This window comes from Musa acuminata, chromosome BXJ3-5, assembly GCF_036884655.1.
Source record: "Musa acuminata AAA Group cultivar baxijiao chromosome BXJ3-5, Cavendish_Baxijiao_AAA, whole genome shotgun sequence".
Lineage (NCBI taxonomy): Eukaryota > Viridiplantae > Streptophyta > Magnoliopsida > Zingiberales > Musaceae > Musa > Musa acuminata.
The window spans coordinates 44,867,448-44,877,841 of record NC_088353.1 but is presented as its reverse complement, the minus strand read 5'-3'; the positions used below and the strand labels follow the sequence as shown (position 1 = coordinate 44,877,841).

Here is a 10,394-nt window from a genome sequence, read left to right as displayed (position 1 = left end):
TGGAAATAGTGTTTTCTTTTGCCCCAAGGAGAAATGTAGGGTTTGGGTTCCAGTCTGGGAGCTTTCATGCTTCTCCTGCAATTGGGTTTGCAAGTTTCTAGTGAGCCCAATATCCGAAAGCTCGCATCACATATACCAAAATCTAGCTATAAGCCTCTAAGAAGGCCTGTGATAAAGTGATGTGGTTGAAGTGATGCGATAAAGAAAGCATGATAGGAACCAACGAGTAGTGGATTGGCATGACCTTCATTTTTTATAACGTGTCTGCTAAGCACTCTTGTCTTCTAATTTATGTCAGATTTTATTCTTCTCTGGAGCTGAAAATATGATTTTGTCATGCTTTGATGAATGTTTTTGGTATGAAATTCCGTCAAAAAAAAAAAAATCATACTATGCTTTTGTTCCTATCATAAATGATGTTCTTTGATGTTTACAATTGTGCGGTTTTTGCCTACCCGTAGACAGGCACAAAAAGCGGGAAAAAAAAAGAAGATGAAGCAAGAAATTCCACTTCTTCTGATCTATAAATATCTCACTTTAACTATCCTCTGATGCTTTTGGACTATTCTTTGACTCTAATTAGGACTTAACAAACCTTCCAAAGTTACTAATTAGAAATAAGAATAAAAATACTTTCACACCAAGTATGACTCTCCTTAAGCAGGACAGTTAGCTGTGGCTCAGTTGGATCTTGATTCAAATCTTGGCTTAGGGATGGTGTCTTTTTGACTTGAGGAATTGATTTTTTTTTTTATTACCCTAACAGATCAAGTTGTCGTCGTGATGCATTTCCTCGCTGAAGTGATCTGAGCATCAAAACACTTTAGCACATTAGATTATACATACTGCACCAGAGTACTGAGGGTGGCCTGAGGTGAACTCTTGGCTTATATTTCCTTGTCTTTGGGAACGAAGGTATATCTCTTTCATGTACCTTAAACTTGATTCCATCTGCCAATTAACATTTGCTAAACCATTAACAATGGAATATGAATTAAGAAACTATGCCATACTGCGGTCTATACTGCAAGTGAGAAGAATTGCATATACGTTCGATGTAATCATTACCTTCGTGAAGAAGAAGCTAAGAGAAAATTTGATACCTATGTTAATCGAGACATTCTACCCGTCATACATTTCATAAGGAAATTTTTCATGCTTTCTAATACTATTTCATGCCATTTAGGGGGAAAAAAAGAACAATTGGGAAAATATATGTTCTGAAAATTATTTGGAACATGTTGCTATTTTTAAGGAACAATATTCTTGCACTCAAGAACTCTTTTGTTTAAAGCAACTGGTGGACTTCAAGAGCTCTATAATTCTCAGAAATTACTTGTAAATTTGATTATCCGATTCTTTTCTAGGGTGGTTGTTATTCTTTTTGTTTTGAAACATATGCAGCATTATTTTTGTTTTTGATACGTGTAGAAATTTTTGACACATGAAGTTATTTGATTAGCTGATTCTTTTCTCAGGTAGTTCCCTGCATACCCGTAGAAGTTTAGACAACTCTTTTTTTAAATAAGCACTTCATTTTTACGTATCTTTTTATGATCATGGAGAGAAACAAATTCTGTAGTTATGATAGTATTACTTATATTTTAAGGCTAAATTTGTTAACATGAGCACGACTTCTTGTGCTACTCTGGTAATAAATGCTACTTTTGCAACTAAATAGCATTCATCCAGACACTTCCCTCTGATTTCACTTATAGGAAAATTGAACTTAGGTATTGAATGGGTACCTATAAATCATTCATTTCAGGTATATTCTTTAGATGAGTTTTTTATTCAATAGTTTGTAATGCGGAACTGGAAATTTAGACACATTCTTTATTTATCAGAACCAGTTAAGTGTGTTGTTTCACAGCCAATCAACAACGTATATATATTGTTTTAGAATCAGTAGGTAAATACCTTATATGAGATATAAGAAAGGGTCTGTTATGCTAGAAACTTATGTTAAATCAACCATGTCTTTTGACACATTGAGCTGTTATTGGAATATAAAACAAAATGGAGGATGTGAAACAAGTAGCGTAAGATGAAACTTGGACTTGGTTTTTATTGACGATTGTTGGGGACATTTATTCTTGAAAATACTAAGACAAACCAGTCAAACAAGCCACTCTGTTTTCTTTTAGACCTTCATTTTACATATAAAAGATAATCCAAAAGTATTGGAACCCTTTTGTTTGTTTTTCTCCTAGTCGTGGGACAGTAGAGATGTATTTAGGAGCCGTACACACGGTAAAGCTTGGCCCTTGGTGACATTTTAGAAAAAGATCTGGCTTTTTTTATTTTGTTATTCACTTCATACTTGATTTGATTATGATGCCCCTTCGACTTTGTAGGATACGTTCACTCAACTGCAATTATTAGACATCGATGTATAGCAGCAGCCACATCGATCGTTATCAATTGTTTTTATTACACTATCTCCCTATGATATTTTGCATAATCTAATGCCATATGTCCTACATCTGTTGAGTCCTAAAAGAAACTAAATTGACTTGACTCTTGAGAGAGATGATCGCAAGGCATTTTGTTTGCAGGATTCATGGCCTAAAAGGGTGGTGCAGAACTGGTCCTCGAGAGGCAAAAAGTAAACCAACGAGCGACTGAATTAAAATCGATTACTAGTGTTGCTTCTAAGTAGACTTGCTTATTCAAACAAATATCAATTACATTCTTTAGACTTAAGGTCGCATGCTCATGCATGGAAGACAATTTTATTTCCAGTGATCATGGTCAACACATTTCTTCTATTTGTTTGCCCTGATATCTTAATGATTTTGTGATGCATTCGTCAGATGGCAATCGCATCGGGACTGGGTCATATACAGCGAGGTGCAGTTTAATCTTTGGCAAAGCTTGGTCTGATCCACTTGCAATTAGCTATAACTCCAGCCTGCTGGAATACGTGGGGAGGCTAGAATTCCTTATTCCCAAGTCTTTCTACAACATAAATGCTCCTCCATGGAAGAAGAAGAAGAAGAAGAAGAAGAAGAAGAAGAAGAAGAAGACCTTGTCAAACAAACTATGACCATTTTTCGGGAGAACGTCTCGTTGGACTCCACAGACCATTTGATGGGAGAAGAAGGAAGCATGTGTTGGGTGACCAACATAATGGCGAAGGGATCCATGCAGCCTTCTCTGTCGTTGGAGTTTGTTGCTTGACAAGACATCCAACGGGAGAGTTGGTTGAAGGATTCAAACGTAACAACAACAATTGTGTCGAGGTGTTGCAGTTGAGAAGAAGCGGCCACCATGTTCTTCCGTATCCGTTTCTGTTTCGCTTTTCTTGAAGCTACAATAAGAAGTTTGCGCTTCGCTTGCGGTCGAGTAAAGCGCTGGACTAAAGGAGGAGGAGGAGGAGGAGGAGCACACACCACCGTGCATGAAGTATGCTGATGCCACATCATATCATGCATGCATTTATCCTGCTGATGCTTTTGGGGTTATTTGTTGTGCAGGGGGAATTAATCATTTGTTCTCCAGTGGGGGGAATTAAATCCCAAGATTCTACACTTGGATGGTGTGCGAGGCAGCGCTACTCTATTCCTTATTCTCAAAAGAAAAATGGGAAATCATATATGAAGTACCAAGGCATGACGACTACGACACACCGACCGAGGGAACCAGAAGAGATGACAGTAAAGAGTCTCGATCAAAGGCATGATGACGATGATGTCTGGTGCATTCACCCTTCACTGTACTCCCATCCTTCCAACCTCTTCTTGCTCGTTCCACTGGGTAAAAAGCTCGAGTCTTGGGCAAGACAAAAGCAAGCCAGCAAGGGCTTTCTCATTTTGGGCAGGGCCATGGAGTCGCCAATCCTGGAGTACAGCTCCGGGCCCGGTGTGTATCGGATCGGGTTGTTACTCCGATGTTGGCTTCATCAGCAAATCACCGCTGCACACGCGCTGGGGTGGGGGCGCACCCCCCCGCGTTCTCGGGTGTTTCTCCCAATTAGATGCCTGTCGTCCACCTCAGGACTCTCCCACCTATTAATTAATTCCCCTACCCTCTCTCTCCCTTCTCTCTTCGACCATCGTCATCTACCCGCCCAAACCTCCAATTTTTTAGACCGTTTCTTCCATTTCAATCTCTCTCTCTCGAGCTCCATGCAACCTGCAACTCCCTCTTAGAGAAAGAGAGAGAGAGAGAGAGAGAGAGAGAGAGAGAGATTTACCACCAATTTACTGGTCCCATAGCGTCCAATTTTGTTTCGAGCGAGAGCGAGAACGAGAGAATGAGGCTCTCGAAGGAGTTCATGGACAGCCCCCTTGGTGATCGCGGGGCGAATGACCTGGAGAGCGTCGTCGTCCAAGGCGACCATATCCAGACGGCCGCCGCCGATTCGGTGGTTCGCCACAAGTCATCCGGGTCGTCGAAGAGCTTCGCGCGGACCCTCCTGTCCCAGCCGTCCAAGATCATGATGAGCTTCAGGGAGTCCGTGAAGAGCCCCAGCTCCAGGATCCAAGCCCTTAGGGAGAGGAGGAACGCCGGGAGGATGAACCGGGTGACGTCCAGAACGCAGATAGGCCTCGCGGGGCTCCGCTTCCTCGATAAGACGTCCGCCGGTAACGACGGGTGGAAGGCCGTCGATAAGCGGTTCGGTCAATTTGCCGTCGAGGGGAGGCTTCCCAAGGAGAACTTCGGCCCCTGCATCGGTGAGTCCCTCCATCTCCTGCTGATAAATATGTAACCTAGGGAGCTTAATCTTGCAAGTCATTTCTCCACCCAATTTACTACCCCTGAGGGAACAGATTAGAGTAGAGGAGAATTGAATCTCGATGCGGGCAATTCATAGTCTACCAAAAGAATGTTTCTTGCACATCGTGAAGGAAATCATTTAATGGCAGCTAAATTGTTCCTTCATCTTCCTCCTCCTCTGTTCTTGTCGGGTTGGGATCGGATAAAAATCATCGTGTCCAGAAAGCAAATTTATCTGAATAAAATTATACAGGAACAAAACCAATAATTTGCAAGTGTTGATGAGGAGAAAGCAATGAATTGAGAAAACAAATGGAAAAAGACATTCCATCAGCGAAAATCTCTCTCTCTCTCTCTCTCTCTCTCTCTCTATCTCTCTCTCTCTCTTTTGGGGCGCTCATATATTGATCTTTGCAAATAAAGACAGGTCGCAAATCTAAGTTTATTTTTGTCTTTTGGAAAATGAAATTGGATCTAGGGATGAATGTACTTCTTATATCCTTGTTCTGGATTCCCATTTGACAGGCATGGCTGAGTCAAAGGAATTTGCCGGGGAGATATTTGTTGCTTTGGCAAGGAGGAGGAACTTGGAACCAGAAAACGGTATAACCAAATCTGAACTGAAGGAGTTTTGGGAAGAAATGACGGACCAAAATTTTGATTCTCGACTACAGATTTTTTTCGAAATGTAACCATTCTCTCAACTGTATCTGCTTTCCACACCGACCCTCATGAACTTGTTCATAATATGTTGTTTCATGTTATCAAAAATAGGTGTGACAAGAATGGTGATGGAAAGCTCTCAGAAGATGAGGTGAAGGAGGTAACTAGTCTAAATCTTTCAATCAATTCTCAATTATCCTTACATTCTGTCTGGAATGCTCTTATTTTCATAAAATGTGGATAGTGAGTAACCCCGGGATTATCGTACTCGATAGATTATCATTCTGAGTGCCGCAGCAAACAAGCTTGCGAAGTTGAAAGCACATGCGGCCACCTATGCTGCTCTCATAATGGAGGAGCTTGACCCAGACGGTCTGGGTTACATTGAGGTGAATTTTTCAGAGAAATGTGATAAGCTGGACAAATTTCTTGAATCAAGACTTACAGCTTACGTTCTCTGTTCCAGCTTTGGCAGCTTGAGACATTACTTCAAGGGATGGTTAGCTCAGACGGAGCCGAGTTAACAAAAAGTTCGCAGAGCCTTGCGAGAACAATGATACCGCTGAAATACAGAAACCCAGTCACCAGATTTTTCAGCATGACCACAGATTTTGTTCATGAGAACTGGAAGAGGATATGGTTCATTTCCTTTTGGTTAACAGTCAATCTAGTCCTAGCTGGATGGAAATTTCTCCAGTACGAAAGGAGAGCAGCATTCGAAGTGATGGGCTACTGTGTCTGCATGGCCAAGGCTGCAGCTGAGACCCTCAAATTGAACATGGCTCTAATTCTCATCCCTGTTTGTCGCAACACCCTCACGGGGCTCAGATCAACCCGTCTCAGTTCAATAATCCCATTTGACGACAACATCAACTTCCACAAGGTGAGCAAGCTTTTCCGATGGTAAGCATACCATGAAAATTTTCTTTTCTAAGTGCCCGTTTATGTTTTCTTTCACACGTATCAACATTTGCAGACCATCGCGCTGGCAATAACAATCGGAACTTTAGTGCACACAATTGCTCATGTAACATGTGATTTTCCAAGGTTGATAACATGTCCTAGTCCGACATTCATGAGAACACTGGGACCTAATTTCAACTACAAGCAACCCACTTATGCATCTCTAGTGGCAAGTGCCCCCGGGGCCACCGGGATCCTCATGATCATCATCATGGCATTTTCTTTCACACTGGCAACACATTCGTTTAGGAGGAGTGTCGTCAAGCTGCCATCGCCCCTCCACCATTTATCTGGTTTCAACGCATTTTGGTATGCCCACCATCTTCTGGCTGTCGTGTACGTCCTTCTGATAGTACACTCATACTTCCTTTTCCTCACCAAGGAATGGTACAAGAAGACAGTAAGTCCTGCTCTTTATTCGACATATAGCAATCTCTAAGTAATGATTTTCATGATATGTTTTGGCACAGCGATAGTTTAACTTTATGTGCACAGACATGGATGTATCTTACGATTCCAATCATCTTTTATACCTGTGAGAGATTAATTCGGAGGGTTCGTGAGAAAAGGTTTCATGTGAGCATCATCAAGGTAAGCTACTCATGAGTATATGCAACTTCGAGATGCGGAATTTTATCCATGCACCAGCCGATCAACAGAAGTGCAAATACAAATGATTTCAGCTTTCCCATGTATCATGCAGGCAGCAATATATCCAGGTAATGTCCTTTCGTTACATATGAAGAAACCAGCAGGTTTCAAATACAAAAGTGGAATGTACCTTTTCGTCAAATGCCCGGATGTGTCACCCTTCGAATGGTAAGTGTCGAGCTTCACATCGTGCATGACCAAGAAATGACTTCCTGTACTCGAGCTTGTATTTTTTGGTGACAGGCATCCGTTCTCAATCACTTCTGCACCAGGAGATGATTATGTGAGTGTTCACATCCGGACACTAGGGGACTGGACGTCTGAGCTTAGGAATCTGTTTGGAAAGGTTATTTTAAGAATAAAATGGTTTTTGTCACCAAAGAGAACTATGTTAGAATTTCGCAGGAATTATCTAGCAGAAATCTCTTGCTACAGGTCTGCCAGTCTCAGGTCACTTTGAAGAAGGCTAATCTAAAGAGACTTGAAACCACAGTTGTGGCAGATGTTCAATTTGAAGATACAAGGTGATCAAAACTCTGTATTAATCGAATCCTGTTAACAATTAACTCTGCACAAAAGTTTTAAATGCATCAAGATCCATTGAGTGACATAACTATTTTTCAGATTTCCAGAGGTCTTCATCGATGGACCATATGGTGCACCAGCTCAAAATTACAAGAAATACGACATTCTTTTGCTCATCGGGCTAGGAATTGGTGCAACTCCATTTATAAGTATACTGAAGGATCTCCTGAACAATATAAAGACCAATGAGGTAAATTGTATTCAAAATTATTAGCATAATTTCATGTTTAAGGAACCATTGACAGGCTCAAATCTCATGCAGGAAATGCAAAGAATACATAATGCAGATGCATCTGACACAAATGCAGATGCAAGTAACACCAAAGGAAATGGTCCAGGAAGGGCCTACTTCTATTGGGTGACAAGGGAACAAGGATCCTTTGAATGGTTCAAAAGTGTCATGAATGATGTTGCTGAGAGAGACTACAATGTACTTCCTTAAATTTATTTGCTTCCTTGAAACTTGACTCGATTTCCATTTTGCATAGTACTATAACTGATCGACAATGATTGGATATGCAGAATGTCATAGAGATGCACAACTACTTGACAAGTGTGTATGAAGAAGGCGATGCAAGGTCAGCCCTTATCGCAATGGTTCAGTCACTTCAACATGCCAAAAACGGTGTCGACATCGTATCTGGAAGTCGGGTAACTGACCTTCATCGTATAGTAAGATAAGAGAACATGACTTGCTCTTTTCTAGTTTCTAACTCATGCATGACAGATACGCACACACTTTGCAAGGCCAAACTGGAGGAAAGTGTTTACCGACTTGTCCAACACCCACAAAGCTGCTCGAATTGGTGGAACTATTTTCGAACTTTTAGTATCTCTATCTACCTCTTCAATGTCTAGATTCCTTAACTTGTGGAATTGCAGGTGTTTTCTACTGTGGACCTCCCACACTCACAAAATCACTGAAGGATCTTTCACAAGAATTCAGCCATGACACCAGCACTCGATTCCATTTCCACAAGGAGAACTTCTAGAGAAGAGACAAGATAATGTTGGTAGCCAAAACATGGTCGTATAGGAAAAGTTTTCGGGAACCATTAGAAAATTCTTGTACAGAAATTCCAGTGTTGATAGGATGAAATGTTACAACATACACAAGAGAAAAAGATTTAGAACAGGTGTGAAGTAGCGAGAAATGAATGATTCCTTCATCATTTCTGACTGTCCGGAAACGATTCAAGAATTGGGATATCTATTCCATCAGCAGAATCATGAAGAAAAAAAATCTTTCTTGCCTTGGGCTTTTTTGCTCTGGCATTTGGCTATTTCGCTTCGCCACTTTTCTATATATATTATAAAGCTCGTCGTGCAATTGCTTCCTTATTTAGATCATTTGGTGATGATTTTTTTTCAAAATTTTGGTTAAATTTCAAAAGGCCTGACCGCAATAGATCCAAAACCATACTAATATTCTCCATTTCCTGAGTAGATTTCTTTTTGGCCGATACCATTTCCTGAGCAGGTATTAGAACCGTCCGTAGTTACTGGGCATTTATAGCCTGCGGTTATGGAAGACTCGAGTCGCAAGCTTGTGTGCAGTGTAAGAACACCTTTATGGTAGTAGTACTATGTTTGTTTGTTTGTTTGTTTTTATTTTTATTTATTGCTGACAGAAAAGTATTTCCAACGAATTTTTGATCGACCCTATGATATGATTCACTTGTTTCAGATGCTTGGAGCAAACTCACAGTGTGCTTTTGCATCCTTCTCACACTCTTTACTTGAATGTAAACTCTCAGGCTCACACCTTGACGAGGTGTCCATGTCTCGTTGGTGGATCAGAAACGTGAAGTAATTCCTCCGGTTCATGCCACTCGAGATCTTCGAAGCTCACTCTCCATCAATTTGATTCACCATCTTTGCAGTATAATGCCGATCTACGAACAACCTCTGGACTTTCGCTCTTCCAGCCACTCGCTACAACAGCATCTAGGAGACGAAGATAGCAATGGACTCCAACAGCAGCAGGTTCTCCGGCCACCTGGGTTGCATGCAACAAGCTCCGTTTCTTGGTAATTGCAATTCTTTTCCATTATGATTTGCAATTGATCGATGAGCCATAACAGATCAGGTCATCAACATGGTTGCAATGGAACAGTAAGAGAGGGAGTGTGAAGAATAATGCTGAGAAGAGCATAACAAAGAAACATAAAACAAATACAAGTTGTGGAGGAGTGTCTGTCAGCTACTCGAGGTATCAGAATGTGGCCGGTCAAAGAATTTTAATGGTCATGAAGGCTCAACAGGTAGCCTTTACTCCATTGCAGTCTAATGGAGTTGCCAAGGCGTTCCTTCTGCACCCTCTTCTCTCTGTTCGACGCTGTAGAAGCACTTTAAAATCCAGTTGATTAACTGAGAGTCAAAGGATGCATGATCTGTGATGTCTACGTGCGACAACGACTCAGAAAAGAAATCTACGATTGCAATCATATATACTCTCTCTCTCTCTCTCTCTTCTTCCCTCCTGACTTGAGAAAGAATTTGGATCACCTTCTCCTTCATCCCTATCGTGCAAGCGAGTCTCCGAGTCCAGGATGGAACGATTGATTCCTGCACAATTCCTTTTGACTGTCGACAAGTATAAGCTGCAAGTTTTCGTTATGCATCAAACATGAATCTAGTGATTGCCCCCTTCTTTTAAGTCGGCTATTTCTTCGCTCTTTGGCACATGCGAACTTCATCTTCTCACAACGAATGAAGAGCGGTCCGAATGTTGCCATTTCATTATAGAAATCCATGGAGCAAGTTCAAAATTGATCGACGTTTCAAGAGAAAAAAAAGCACGATCAAAC

The 10,394-nt window shown here is 41.2% G+C and overlaps 1 protein-coding gene across 3 annotated transcripts; it reads left to right on the top strand.

Moving 5' to 3' along the window:
* Positions 1–2,822: 2,822 nt before the first annotated feature.
* Positions 2,823–8,925, top strand: LOC103986089 (putative respiratory burst oxidase homolog protein H). Of its 3 annotated transcripts, XM_018825759.2 has the most exons (16): positions 2,824–3,408; positions 3,480–4,679; positions 5,248–5,410; positions 5,497–5,545; positions 5,661–5,774; positions 5,852–6,268; positions 6,362–6,748; positions 6,844–6,939; positions 7,052–7,167; positions 7,243–7,345; positions 7,435–7,523; positions 7,624–7,774; positions 7,847–8,014; positions 8,107–8,235; positions 8,312–8,390; positions 8,467–8,925. In XM_018825759.2, the coding sequence occupies exons 2-16, from the start codon at positions 4,259–4,261 to the stop codon at positions 8,574–8,576; spliced, it is 2,592 nt and encodes an 863-aa protein (XP_018681304.2). In that variant the 5' UTR covers positions 2,824–3,408; positions 3,480–4,258; the 3' UTR covers positions 8,577–8,925. The 3 variants fall into 3 exon arrangements, with proteins under 3 accessions (XP_065008408.1, XP_065008409.1, XP_018681304.2); XM_065152336.1 differs by having other exon boundaries at positions 2,823–3,408; positions 8,312–8,925; XM_065152337.1 differs by having other exon boundaries at positions 2,823–4,679; positions 8,312–8,925.
* The last annotated feature ends 1,469 nt before the right edge of the window (positions 8,926–10,394 follow it).